The sequence below is a fragment of the Lepidochelys kempii genome, chromosome 9 (assembly GCF_965140265.1).
Source record: "Lepidochelys kempii isolate rLepKem1 chromosome 9, rLepKem1.hap2, whole genome shotgun sequence".
NCBI lineage: Eukaryota > Metazoa > Chordata > Testudines > Cheloniidae > Lepidochelys > Lepidochelys kempii.
In genome coordinates, this window is record NC_133264.1 from 27,743,148 (window position 1) to 27,758,270 (window position 15,123).

General features: G+C 39.1%; 1 protein-coding gene across 4 annotated transcripts in view; it reads right to left on the bottom strand.

The window, feature by feature from the left end:
- Positions 1-4,742: 4,742 nt before the first annotated feature.
- EIF2A (eukaryotic translation initiation factor 2A) overlaps positions 4,743-15,123 on the bottom strand; it is a 33,076-nt gene continuing 22,695 nt past the window's right edge. For 3 of the 4 annotated variants that reach the window (XM_073359697.1, XM_073359698.1, XM_073359699.1), the window contains exons 10-14: positions 12,998-13,569; positions 11,189-11,305; positions 10,095-10,223; positions 8,857-8,997; positions 4,743-7,086 (exon numbers count right to left, since the gene is read on the bottom strand). In XM_073359697.1, coding sequence (XP_073215798.1) covers positions 7,021-7,086; positions 8,857-8,997; positions 10,095-10,223; positions 11,189-11,305; positions 12,998-13,569 — 1,025 coding nt within the window. In that variant the 3' untranslated portion in view covers positions 4,743-7,020. The remainder of the gene's footprint in view (positions 7,087-8,856; positions 8,998-10,094; positions 10,224-11,188; positions 11,306-12,997; positions 13,570-15,123) is intronic. The other variant, XM_073359700.1, reaches the window with a different exon arrangement.

The following is a 15,123-nucleotide window of genomic DNA, read 5'->3' on the forward strand; positions in this document are numbered from 1 at the left end:
GCAGGCAGACATGGGCGGCGGATACAGAGGCTGTCACGGCACAAGAAGGACCTGAGGCTGGTCCCAATCACAATGCCACCGAACTGGCAGAGAGGGCAGAGACAGGCCCCCTGGAACTTGGACAGGCTAGTCCCAGGAGGGAGAATTTCAGGCAGAAGACCTGAGATATTATAACATCAGGAAGGAGGTGGCTGAAATAGATGGGGTATCCATAGACAGAAAAGCCCAGGCACCAGGACCCTACTTCATGATCAAGACGGATCTCCTGTACCGGGTGATGCAGGGACAGGAAGTACAACAGCTCCTGGTGCCACAAAAGCATCAGAGGGCAGTGTTTAGCCTTGCCCACAGTCACCTTTTTGGAGGACACCTAGCACGGATCCTATAAAGATTCTTCTGGCCATGAGTACATGAAGAAGTCCAGTGGTATTGCACCTCCTGCCCCGAGTATCAGCTCCACAGTTCACATCCCCACTTGAGGGCACAGTTAGTGCTTCTGCCAATCATAGGGGTCCCTCTTCCCCTTGTTATTTGGGGCCTTCAGAACATTCTACTAATTATTGCTTTTTTCCCCCTGAATCATTTCAACTCATCTTTCCGCATTTGAAATGCTTCATCCCCACTTAGGATTTCCAGTGTTCCCTGTACTAAATCCAACATGTTTCTTGCCTCCTTATGACGTTTTAACCAGTGAAGTGGGGAATGCATTCCCTAAATGTGAACTTGACAATGAACTCTCCAAATGACTATAGCCTTAGAAAAATAATTGTGATACCACCACAGGCCTGAGGGCTCTTCCAATGCAGAGATTAACCTTAGTGATGGGCTGCATATACTCCAGGTCTGTAAGGGTATGTCTACTCTGCAAAGAAAAACCTATGGTACCAAGTCTCAGAGTCTGGGTCAATTGACTCAGACTGCAGGGCTAAAATTAGTGGTGTAGACATTCAGGCTGAGGCTGGAGATGGGTCTCTGAAACCAGCAAGCAGGGAACACTAAATTGGGAGGAGAGGTAGATACGCTGGAGGGTAGGGATAGGATACAGAGGGACCTAGACAAAGTAGAGGACTGGGCCAAAAGAAATCTGATTAGGTTCAACAAGGACAAGTGCAGAGTCCTGCACTTAGGACAGAAGAATCCCATGAACCGCTACAGACTAGGGACTGAATGGCTCGGCAGCAGTTCTGCAGAAAAGGACCTAGGGGTTACAGTGGATGAGAAGCTGGATGTGAGTCAACAGTGTGCCCTTGTTGCCAAGAAGGCCAATGGCATTTTGGGACGTATAACTAGGGGCACTGCCAGCAGATCGAGGGACGTGATTGCTCCCCTCTATTCGACATTGGTGAGGCCTCATCTGGAGTACTGTGTCCAAAGAGGATGGCTCTAGACTGTTCTCAGTGGTAGCAGATGACAGAACGAGGAGTAATGGTCTCAAATTACAGTGGGGGAGGTTTAGATTGGATATTAGGAAAAACTTTTTCACTAGGAGGGTGGTGAAACACTGGAATGCGTTACCCAGGAAGGTGGTGGAATCTCCTTCCTTAGAAGTTTAAGGTCAGGCTTGACAAAGCCCTGGCTAGGATGATTTAGTTGGGGATTGGTCCTGCTTTGAGCCGGGAGTTGGACTAGATGACCTCCTGAGGTCCCTTCCAACCCTGATATTCTATGATTCTATGTCTGACCTGCTATTTTTAGCCCCATAGCCCAAGCCCATGTCAAATGACCCGGGCTCTGAGACTCGGTACCACAGGCTTTTCTTTGCAGTGCAGATATACCTTGAACCAGCAGATTCACCAACCAGTGCATTCCAAATAAAACCTAAATGCTCAAGGTCAGTTCCATGTCCCTTATCTCAGAGCAGGTATATTAACAAACAGATGATGCACAAGATTCAAAGTAATTAATACATTTAAAAGCAGAGACCTTTCCTGCTTACTACAACCTGAGGAGAAGGAACCTCTTTCCCCCTAGGTAGCCCTACCTCAATACAGAAACACACATTAAGGCTTCTCCAGTATTTCCAATCCCAAGTATTCAAAAATCATGAGTCAGGGACCATAAAAGACATGATTTTAAAAAAAATAATTTTTATTTGCCTTTGGGTTTTGACTAGGGCTGTCAAGCAATTAAAAAAACGTAATCACAATTTATCGTGCTGTTAATAGAATACCATTTATTTTAAATATTTTTGGATGTTTACTACATTTTCAAATATATTATTTTAAATTACAACACAGAATACAAAGTGTACAGTGCTAACTTTATATTTATTTTTATTACAAATATTTGTACTAAAAAAACCCCAAACATTTTCAATTCACCTAATACGAAATACTGTGGTGCAATCTCTATCTTTTTTGAACTTACCAATGTAGAATTATGTACAAAAAAACCTGCATTAAAAATAAAAATCTAAAATTTTAGAGCCTACAAGTCCACTCAGTCTACTTCTTGGTCCTACCTAATCACTCAGATAAACAAAGTTGGTTACAATTTGCAGGAGATAATGCTGCCTGCTTCTTGTTTACAATGTCACCTGAAAGTCAGAACAGTCCTTTGCATGGCACTGCTGTAGCTGGTGTTGCAAGATATTTATGTGCCAGATGCACTAAAGATTCATATGTCCCTTCATGCTTCAACTACCATTCTAGAAGGCATGCTTCCATGCTGATGATGGGTTCTGCTCAACAACGATCCAAAGCAATGCGGACCGATGCATGTTCATTTTCCTCATCTGAGTCAGATGCCACCAGCAGAAGGTTGATTTTCTTTTTTGGTGGTTTGGGTTCTGTAGTGTCCACATCAGTGTTGCTTTTTTAAGACTTCTAAAAGCATGCTCCACACCTCGTCCCTCTCAGATTTTGGATGGCAATTCAGATTCATAAACCTTGAGTAGAGTGCTGTAGCTATTTTTAGAAATCTCACATCGGTACCTTCTTTGCATTTTGTCAAATCTGCTGTGAAACGAACCTGTGCTGGGTTGTCATCTGAGACTACTATAACATGAAATATATGGCAGAATGCAGGTAAAACAGAGCAGGAGACATACAATTCTCCCCCCAAGGAGTTCAGTCACAAATTTAATTGAAGCTTTTTTTTTTTTTTAAATGAGCATCAGCATGGAACCATGGCCTCTGGAATGGTGGTTGAAGCATGGAAAGGGCATACAAATGTTTAGTATATCTTGCAACGCCTGTTCTCACTTTCAGGTGACATTGTAAATAAGAAGCAGGAAGCAGCATCTCCCATTAATGTAAACAAACTTGTTTGTCTTAGCGATAGGCAGAATAAGTAGGAGAATTGCGTGGACTGGTAGGCTCTAAAGTTTTACACCGTTTTGGTTTTGAGTGCAGTTACGCAACCAAAAAAAAAAAAATCTGCATTTGTTACACTTTCACGATAAAGAGATTGCACTTCAGTACTTGTATGACATGAATTGAAAATTAGTATTTCTTTTGTCTATCATTTTTACAGTGCATATATTTGTAATCAAAAATAAAGTGAGCACTGCACTTTGTATTCTGTGTTGTAATTGAAATCAATACTGAAAATGTGGAAAAACATCCAAAAATATTTAATAAATTTCATTTGGTATTCTATTGTTACAAGTGCAATTAATCGTGATTAATTTTTTTGAGTTAATCATGTGAGTTAACTGCGATTAATTAACAGCCCAAGTTTTGACCCTTTAAGGTACACCTGAGTCAATTTTTTCAAGTTTTCTCTGCTATCATGAGGGATAGAAACTTTTTTTTTTTAAATAAAAGCTGACAGTCTTGCATAATCACTTGTTCCTAGGAGCTTTAAGTAAAACACCGAATATCACAAGACTGGCAATAAAATGAGAGTTAGCAGCACTTCCTGAGCACTGGGTCGCTCATCTCTGTTATTCCAACAAAAGACACAGGAAGCCTGGTATTTGGGTTCCTGCAGGTCAGATGCTTGCTCCTAGTTTCATGTGCTCTCTGACTACAGCTCTCAGTTTCCAAGGGCTCAAGGGCTGTAGCAGCTGCACTAGGAAAGGACCATCTCCATAACTACACTTTTTCTTAGGACATCTGTGTTACGCAATCTTCAGAAAGGACGACTAATCTAAATTCAATAGCCCAGCCAGCCAGCCATAATGATATTTTTCCCCACAAAAAGACAATTGATAGTTCAGATTGCTAGACAAAATTCAAAACCAGACATCACTGAAAACCTCTAAACACTAAAATAATGGGAATCATGTCAGGTTACTTAATTCTGGCAGCAGCCTTAAAGGGTTAAAAATCACATGCTTACCTTGTTTATTTTAAATGTATTACCATTAGAAGTAGCACTTAAGGATACTGTAACTTAAAGATAAGCAATTCTTCTATTTTTCCAGTCTGTTTTCTGGATTTGACAGCACTTTGTGCATGGCCAGTTTTTCTGGTTGCTTGTGTGGGTATTTCACACAGCAACAGGGAAGAGAAAACCTTATAAAAAAATAGGAAAAAAGTTCAATAGAACCACAAAAAAATTGGCAGAGAAAACATAATATCCAACAGTACTGGTAACTTTTTTTTTTTTGGGGGGGCGGAAACTGACTAGCTTGCAAATGAACGGTTTCTTTAATACCTAGTTAAGGCATGCACACACCAACTACCGGTATTTCCTTCATTTTTAGTGTTCATAATAATCTCTCCTTCTGAATTGCTCTTAGCCCCCTTAACTGTAACAAAGATTTTCATGTGAATTAAGATGTTTTTCGTTAAGAGTTGTTTTATGCATTTGGGATGAAGAAGCTAGAAGTTTTGACTTAGTAGAAAAGATTGACAGAGCTAAATATGGGCAGCTTGGTTAGGAAATAACTCTGTGTGATACATAAACCATTTTTGTTTTTTAAAGGGTGTTAACTACAAAGAGAGAGAGAGGAACTATGCAGCACAGCAAATAGAGGTGTAATTTTTAAAAGGAGAAATTTAAGCCACATAACAGGAAATACTTCTTGACAGACTTATTAGGATGTGGAACTGTCAGAGAACATGGTAGAAGCCCTATCACTTCAGACATTTATAACCAAATTGGTCAAACCAGGAAATGTACTGTAGAAAACAATCAGACATTGGAAAGGAGATGGAATGGATGGTCTAAATAGGTCTTTTTAATCTCCAATGTTTATGATTCACTTTGATTCCAAATTCTTATGTTCAGCACTGCCACAAGAGTGAAAGTTCCATATTTGTCTAAACAGTAATGTGATTCTTCCACTAGAGGGCAACCATTACATTTCCATTGATTGTTGCTGCATTGAGGAACTGTGAAGTCCTCTAAAACAGTGGTTTTCAACCTTTTTTCATTTGCAGACACCTAACAAATTTTGAATGGAGGTACAGACCCGTTTGGATATCTTAGACATAATCTGTGGACTTCCGCGGATCCACAGACCACAGGTTGAAAACCACTGCTCTAAAATGAGTAATAGATTTTTGCACAAGAATTTCAATTGAACCATAATGGCTCATTTTTACACTATTCTGAAAAGTCAAGATAATTTTTTTCAATCAAGACACAAAATCAAATAAGCTGAATTCAGTTTAAAATAAACTGTTTCTTTTCCATTTTTGTTAACAATCTCATGTGTTTTTCCTTTAACAAATGTGGTAATGTACTGACACTAAACATTACAAAGCAATTATATGTCTAAATGTATGTTTAAAAAAATTACAAACAAATACATTTTTAAATCAGATTAACTGAGGGAGACACCAGATAAATCAAAGAATTTAATTTTGCATTTATTCTTCTAACATAAAAATTTAAAAATCTTTAAATTCTTATTTTCTTCAAAACTGTTTCAGTATAAAACTGTTGACTGTTTTGTAACAAAACAAAGAGAAAACATTTACACAATGTAAATTAATAAAAGTGTGATTGTGAATTGTGTAATAGAAACAAAATGTAAGGAAAGATTACTTTTTAAAGAATGGAAAATGTTATACCATCTAAACAACAATGATCAATTAGAAGGTTTGCAAGTGTGTTTCCGTGATAATTTAATGGGATATCATCAATTAAGAAAATATACTTTATATTCGATTTAAAAAAAAAAATCCTACTATTCAAGTAACATCCATGGCTCTGATCTTTTAGTCTCATCCATATGGGCAATCTCCCACCTCTATGCAGAGCTCCATTGATTTCACTGAGACTCTACATTGGTTTAAGGGTCACCCATATGAATCAGATTGCACAATTAGGCCTAATATTACTATAAACGGAGAGATCATTGAATTTTCTTTCTGTTTACTTTGTGCATTTGATAGCACATGGTGTAGAGTCAGTTTTGGTGGTTTCCTCGTATAATCTGTTTTCCTTTTTGTTTGTATGGGTCACATACAAAAACCCAGCAAAAGGGGAAAGGATTTAAAAAAAAAAAAAAAAGGAAAATGTGATTGCAAAACTGCAACAAATTGGTATGGGGAAAGACAGGAGCAGGTATAGCAAGTGAAAATATTTTAAACTCATTTTTATAAGTTTAGTAGATTTCAAGTTGATGGTATTGCGGTAACTTGGAAATGGTTGGTACATTTTACAAGTTCTGACTTGGTAACACAAAACCAACAATTTTTTTAATGTTAAATGCTCTTTATTATTGATTGCAATCCTATTATTGCATAAGGGTCACATGTACCTTAAGTTTAATAAAGCTATCAAATTGGTAGATCAACCAAAAAGCCAAAAACACAAAACAAAAAAAATACTTGTTTTGATTTTTAAGCAACACCATTTTAGAACTTTGAGTGAATGTGTTTCTGGTTTTGAATGGAAGCAGGAATGACTGACTGAATATACATTGTTTGATTACAATTTTGCACATGCACGGATTTTTTTTTTTTTTTAAAAGGTTAACAAATGTAGGTGTGCAGCAAATATGTAAACTTGTCCTTCCTCAGCCATCTGCAGTTGAAGGATATTCTTTGTTCTGTTCAGGTTAAAATGCACCCCATTTTGCACTGATTTTGTGTAACAATCCAATTCCTTTTCACTACTGTTTTACAAGCCTAGTTCCAAATCTTCTAGCTCCTTTAGGAGAGCCGCCTCTTTCTGAATTTTCTCCAACTAGAAAAATAACACAAGATCATACATTTTGCTTATTACACAGGAAGTAAAACAGCAATGTTTAAGTCAATATATAATGTACATAATTGCTAATATGTAACAAATAGCAAAAAATAAGATTGCAGTAATTTAACAGCAGCAGGCATTATAAAGAATCAAAATACACAGAGGCTGATATAGTACCACATTCTGTTTTAATGTTCAAATTATGCATGCGAATTGCTAGTGTATAAAAATACTAATTTTTAAATTGAAGACTCCATATTATTGCTATTTTGGATCAGTCCATTACATACGCTGTCCACACACCTTACAATACAGTAATAATTCTTTGCACTTATAGTTCCTTATATCAAACATACATTCAATGTGTTTTACAAGTGTGAAAGTGTCACTGTCAACCTGAAATCTAGTGAATTCCCAAAAAATGAGTTAAAACTAGGTTTAAGAACTACACTTGCCTCAGAGTGTGTCTGCCAATTTTTGTGGCTTTATAATCACATTATCCTATTTTTTTTTTTCCAGTTTTTCCTCTCCTTAGCACCATTTTAAAGACCCATAAAGCAACAGGGGAAATTGACAAACTACATAATGGAGATGGAGCATAGTCAATTTCATTAAGTGCTATGAAATGCAAACAAATTTAAAAAATTGAGAAAAATATTTTCCCTCATCTCTCTGCTATGGTAATCTTAGCAGAGTCTGTTGTTACTTGCGACTATACCACAGAAAGGGTTTCAAATAGACATGATTTTTAAATTCAATGTTTAGCCTCACAATGTTCCTGAGAGGTATTATCTTCATTTTACAGACGAGGAAACTGAGAGCCACAGGTTAAGATAGTTGTTCAAGGTCAGGAAGTTTGGGCCAGAGCTAGAGATAGAACTCAGTTCGTCCCAAGTATCACTTGACCACAAGACTCTCCTCTATATTCATAAAGCTTTCTATGCTCCATACTAGTCCACTTGGGGAGAAAGGATACAAAAGCCTGTTCAAGAGGTAATCGGGTTGGGTAACGCTACGGTGGAAATGCATGGAGAGATTCCGAGTATACTTCCCCACCCTCCACCAGCAGCTTCTTGTATCTGCTGAAGGGGGAATTTGTGTGAAAAAAGGGGTCTGGCCAGCTGAAGGAGCAACAGAGTTGAGAAGTAGCCAAAGACAGCATGCTGCCATCCAAAATTTGTGTACCTTATGATAGTAAAAGCAGCATAAGTTAATGTTCTTCATCAAGCATTAACCTAATCAAGTGCTGTGTAACCCCTGGAGTGTGGGTAATGGCATAGATGGCTGCAGAAAACAAATGGTAGGCAATAAGAGTGCTGTGATGGGGAGGGACCTATAGCTGCCAATGGCGACCGAAGACATCCCGATTCCTTTGCTCCTCTGTGTGTTCTATTGGCTATGCTCCCTAGTAGTTCCTCAGCACTAGTGGCCCTGCCTCTTTAGAGATGAATTTGAGAAGAGAAACTTTACCTCTTTTTAGGTAAGTTCTTTCACTTCATTTAATTTTGACATGGGAGAGAGACAGAGAGCCACACTCTTTTTGGTACTTAACCAGAATTATATTTGAAATGTACTATGGATTAGCTTCTCCCACTCAAATAGCTTCTGCTGTTCACGGAGGTGGTTTTATTATGCCGTCAGCATAGAGCATCTTCACTGGACGCGCTGCATGGTACAGCTGTGGCGCTGAACATGAAGACATGCCTTTAAGTGCATTGAAAAGTAGTATGATCCTGAATAAAAACACATGCAAGTTAGTAATACCTGGTTTTTCTCTAGCTGTTTTCCAGTAGCTGCTTGATCCTTCAGCTGCTCAATTGCTTTCAGTTTCTGTGGAAAACAGAAGTATGGGAGAGCCAAGAGAGGAACAGAAATGTTCAGTTTTCTGGGTTTCCAGTTGATAATCTTAACAGAGAAGGAGATACTCTGATGGGAAGACTTAGCAATAGAAATGCATCGACTTTTCATTTATATACCTAAACCAGAATTTCACATCAACAGAAACCAAGATAACCTAACAACCTATCTTATTTTCGTCATGAATAGACCCGAGTAGAGAAACATCTATCTAGTACCGGAGGAGTTTGGAAGATTATTTTATGCATTTGAAATGTAAACACCATAAAATCTGACCCTAAAGTAGTAACAACAACAATTTAAAAGGAGGATAATTTCTTGTACTGGGAAGCTACATCTAAGATTCAGAAAGAGAACTCCTCCACTGTAAATATTCCCCTTCTCCATACATCTTTTCTCAGCATGGCTGTATTATGAACCAAAGAAAAGATGGCCTGCTGTGCAGTGCAGAAATAGAAAAACTTCTCTAGCCCTGGCCAAATGTGACTCTACCCTTGTTTGAAAGGATTTAAATCAAAGAACTCCAAAGCTGACAGAGCTACACAAGCAGTACACTTGGGTTCCTTTGTGGGCTTGGGACTGAGAAGACAGACAGACTGACTTCCTTTGTCCTCCAGTGACTCCCTCTCTGCACAGAGTTGATAGGATCTACAGGAGATACATGTCCATCAAAGGTAAACTTTATACCTTCCTGGCAGTCCTGCACTATAAACACCACCAACCCTCTCTTCCCCCAACCTCAAGTCAGAGCAGCCTTCCCAGATCCTAAATAAGACTAGGATTTGCAAAGCAAGGTTAGGAAGCTCACTTAGTTCCTTCACAAATATTGACCAGCTATATCATCTGCCCTTTTGAAGAGAGCCAGCAGTTCTTGAGAATGGAAGAGAAGAGAATGGAAAAGCTACTGCTGTTCTGGACAAGTCTCAATTTTCTTTACATGCTTAGACACTATACTGACAGGCTCATTTTTAAGTGGCTACTGTTGTGCTACTTTACACTATGAGAAAGCAGAGGAGAGCAGTTGCCTGCGGTGTATGCTCTATGTACACCCTACACCTCACTGATATTAGTCATCTCCACAATCAGACTAGCCCTTCAGGACTTTCTCCAAGAGGAAACTATTCTTCATTAGAAAAATTTCTCACCTTTTTCAAATTCTTTATTTTTTTGTCTACCTCAGGGTCTCCAGATGTCACAGAAGGCAGAGTGCTGTGTGGTACATTCTGTAATGCTGGAGATGGTGTTGATTCCTGGTTCCCATCAGTTTTGGCCTCCTGTAAGTTAATAAACTTCATCTACTGTTCCTGTAAACCATTTAAACAACAGCTCTGTTGTTTTATAACATGGAAACCTAGAAAAGCTGTTGAATATTTCTCCCTTTCATTAGTCCTCTGGTGCTCTCTATTGTTTGTAAACAGTTTTCAGTTACATATTATATTATTTGAGACCGAGATCCTATCAGAAAATGTTAGCTATAATATTAGAGTTCCAATATACTGTGTCTTCTTTCTTCCCACCGAGACAGACAAGAATCATGCTTAGTATAATGAAATTGGTAGGAATGAAACTACAAATATACATCCACAAACATTTCTTATAAGAGCTGGTGGTCCATCCTCCCCACTACCAGAAAAACCAAAATCAGGTCTAATTTATGAAGCAAAAGCATTATACACTTTAGAAGGGTTTTAGTAATTGTGGAAGTTATAGAGCTAACATCAAAAGCTGAAATCTGCCATCTAGCCATAGAACAGATACAGTACAGGTAGCTGCAAAAGTACAAGCTTATTTGCTCTGCCCTGCTATCATGCCTCCACCCTGACCTATAGGAAGACCACATTTAAAGGGTGAGACAATATTTCGGTTTTCAAAACCATTCAGTCTTTTGCCTCTCACCTGAGACTGCAAAGAGTTGAACAGAATCTTAGGGACTGGAAGGATGAAGCGTGTGATGTTTATGTGAACAGAACTGACGCTTCCAATTCATTTCACTTCACACAGACTAATGAACAACCAACCGATGGTAACAACTGTCGGTCACTATCAACCTGGGCCAATTTCAAGTGAATGACTTAAAAGGTGTATCACACGTGCCATCCAGTCCCCTGAAATTTCACACACATGGCCATGAATAGATATTACTTTTAGTGCAATCCAAAGTTTGTTACTGCAGGACTAGTCAACACATTTGCAAAAGCTAATGTAACGTTATCCTTAAGAGGGCTGACGCTAGCAGTACCTGTTTAGCAGCTTTCTTTGCTTCGTGCTTCCTTTGATTTTTAAGTGCCATCTTTGATAATGGCTTATCACTATTTCCTGGTTGTGGTTTCATGTTCTGAGGTGGCTCCTCCTCATGCTAAGGGACACATAAGATTGACATTTCTGAAATGCATGTGCCATACTTCAAAATATCCTACAAAAGAATGAAAACTCTAGAAAAACTTTTCTACGTGTTAAAGTACCACAGTTTAAAAGGTGACCTGCAAAGGACAAAAAATGGGTTTATGCCCTTTCTGCTTCTTTTGATGATTGAAGGCACCCTGAAAAAAGTGTCACCCCCTAAAAAGATTTTCCTTTGTTTTTTACACTAGCCTTTTAGGACTTGTCTGTCCTGTCTCTCCTAGAGGCATCTATAGATGGCTGCAAAAGTACTAAAGCAAATACTAGGAATATAAAACCTGAACAATTGAGTGCGAAGGTGATTTTTAGTCAGACTGTTTAAAAAACTTTGCTGTTTGTTTACACCTATTTAACTCAAATGCCTGACAGATAGTTGGAAGCAAAGCACTTTGTTAACAATTTTACAGTCCTGCCCCTCCAGGTAAGGGCTAAGAAAGCTCCCCCACCATTTCTTTAGTCCTTCAAGCAAAAACAGGACAGACAGAACTTGATTTTCTTTTTACATCTTAAAGTAGTAAAGATAGGAAGCTTTTTTCCCCCTTGCTGTTCATCTTAAGAAAACCCAAAACCAAACCAGGAATATACTCTGTTATTTTCTGAAAAACTAGTTTTAGCAGGTCAGACATATTAAATGCTCAAATGGGTTTAAATGTTTTCCACCCACAACTCTGATTTTTCCTCCATACAAGCTGGCAGAATGTAGTTCCCTGAATTCTGTTACAGATTGAATCTTTCTTGCTAACTCTGCTTATGCAGCACCTGTGAAGTCGGGCCCTAGTAATAACTAACTGCTGATAGCCTGTGGCCTGAGGCTTCTATCTTCCAAGCCTCCTTGGAAGATAGAAGCCTCAAAATCAAAGCCTTCTAAAATAAAATAAAAATAAAAAACAGGTCAAGGCTGTAATCCTTAACTATACTTAGTATCTTCGCACACAAATCTACTTCTGAAAACAGAAAAAAAAAAAATAAAGCAACGCTAAATAAACGAGTAGATCCACATAAGGAAAACAGCTAAGCTGCAGTGGACTTGCCAATAGTATCATTGAGTCACAAATACCCAAAGTGTACTGAAGGAGGGCAAACCACCACTCAACTACCTCAACGCTGGCTCAAGCCTGGCCAAATCTGTTTTATGTCTGACTCTAGCATGTTGGTTCATGAAAACCAGCTGAACACACCACAACTGGAGTGACAGTTTACCCACCACCCAGGCTCTCTTTGTTGTTCAGCAGCAGCAAGAGGAGGCAGCATTTGCAACTCTTTGTGCTGCTGGTCTAAGGGGCAGTTTTGTGCAGGGAAGAGGATTTGCCCCATAAAATTACAGCATTCCTAGCAAAAAGAAAAGGAGTACTTGTGGCACCTTAGAGACTAACCAATTTATTTGAGCATGAGCTTTCGTGAGCTACAGCTCACTTCATTCCTAGCACATATTCCTGCAAACAGGGAGCAGATGGGGCAGTCAGTGAAACAAGCCTATTAAAAGGCAAATGTTTATTTCTTAAAAAACAAAAACAAACCCACCCACCCACCCCCCAAGATTGGTGTCATCATTTCCCAACCACTTTCCTAATTAATAAAGTATTTTGCAACCAAATTTCATGTACAAATGAAATGATGGGCCAACATAATTGAGATGAAGTTTACTTACCAGCTTGGAACTGGTTATAGGCTTGTTTCTCAAAGCTGGTGGTCTATAAGCTTGGGCAACCTTTAGCTCAGCACTTGGCAGTTCACTTGGAACTGCCTGGTAAGTTACTGCTTTTGCTGGAAATGTTCCATCTAAAAATGGCTGCCAGGAAACTTGCCATATTTCTGCATTCGGTGAGACTTCACATTGGTGTAGAACAGAGCCAGTATAATGCCAGATCTTGTACCCATTACCAACTCGTAGCCTTGGAGCACACGTAGCAGTTACAAAATGTTCCCCATCAGGGCACCAAGCAAAATATGTAGAATCTGATGCCAGTGGCTTGGAAATAAGTTTGTAGTTTTTTACATCCCATACTTCCATCTGTCCTCTGAGATTTCCAAATCCTGCTAGTACTAAGATATGTCCAGGAGAGCTGTAGTAGGCAGCATTACGAGGGCCAGTTCCAAAATCAAACAAAGGATCACATTTCAGATTGAAAACAGTTGCCTTCGCAGGCATAAAACCATACACAGCACAAAACTCTGTGGAATTGGGATTCCACACTACATCATAAATGGGACCATTTTTTGCTAAAGAAAAAAAAACATATATAAATTAAGATTATGAAATCGTATCATTTACATTTGTCTAGATAAAAAACAAAAACAAAAAACACGATTACAAAGCTTTCCTGAAGTCCAGTCATTCACAATTCCAGAAAAACTAACTTTTGGTAACTTTTTTTGATTTTGGTAGAAATTAATATTGCAAACCAATGTCTTATGTGGTGCAATCTCTAAATAAAACTGAGCATAACCAACATCCCCCCCGCCCACCCAATTGTGAGTTACCTCTCCTTCACTGGTCAGCATCACCACTTCTATAGTAAGAATAGTTTTTTGTGTGGAAAAATCCTTTTTGTCTCAATATTCAAGTATGATAGCTCAGAACCTTCCAAAACTAGCAGCACTGGCCCACTGGAAACCTACAAATATCCTCTTTCATAGTTGTACAAAATTCCTGTTTCTAGGCCTACATAGTTGTGAAATACTGGACTTTAATTTGTCACCAGACTAGGAATGAGTATTGCTCAACCTGAACCTCTCACCAGTGACATTCTTTTAATGGAGTAAGTGGGCGTGCCATCTTGTTCAGGACACCCAAAACTGAGCCACTGCGTTACTCTTCTGCCTTAGCAAGAGGAGACACACTTTAAACCACAATATCAGTGAGTATCCCTAATTCCTCATATAGTGTTAATACATATATTTCACAATGATATTAATCACCAGTGTCTCACCAGCTTTCATAAAAGACCTTACTCAATACTTTTACAATACACTAATACTATATACCAGGGATTGACAACCTTTGGCACGCAGCCCATCAGGAAAATCCACTGACAGGCTGGGCCGGTTTGTTTACCTGCAGCATCCGCAGGTTCGGCTGATCGTAGCTCCCACTGGCTGCAGTTCGCCGTTCCAGGCCAACGGGGGCTGTGGGAAGCGGCGGCCAGCAGATCCGTTGGCCCACACCGCTTCCCGGGGCCCCCATTGACCTGAACTAGCGAACCGTGGCCAGTGGGAGCTGCGATCGGCTAAACCTGAGGACGCTGCAGGAAAACAAACTGTCCCAGCCTGCCAACGGATTTCCCTGACAGGCCGCATGCCAAAGGTTGCTGATCCCTGCTATATACAATCAGTTGATTTAATTGTTTATTCTTGGGATTCAGACCCCTTCTTCTCCCCTATGGGTGTCTGGACCCTGATAATCACGAGGGAAGAACAGAAAACATTTTTGTTGCATATTTATTAAAAAATGGGGGCGGTCTGAAGCTGCTCAGACATTTGGAACAATAGACTAAGTTATGGGGAGATGGATTAGTGGCCACAGTGCAAGTGAGGTGCTCAGTGATTAATGAAAAATGTGATTCATTACATGATTTTTACAACTATCACATGGTTATCACTGCCACATGTGGTATATATAGACATCTTTACCTATAAACTTGTACAACGTAAACTGCATTTCTAGTGCTTAAAGTAATGACTCTTAAAATAAAATGTTGACCCAGTATATCTAAAGAGCTTCAATCACTGATTCCTGTAGCTATTTTTTTTTTCCATGCACACTGGAAATAGTTG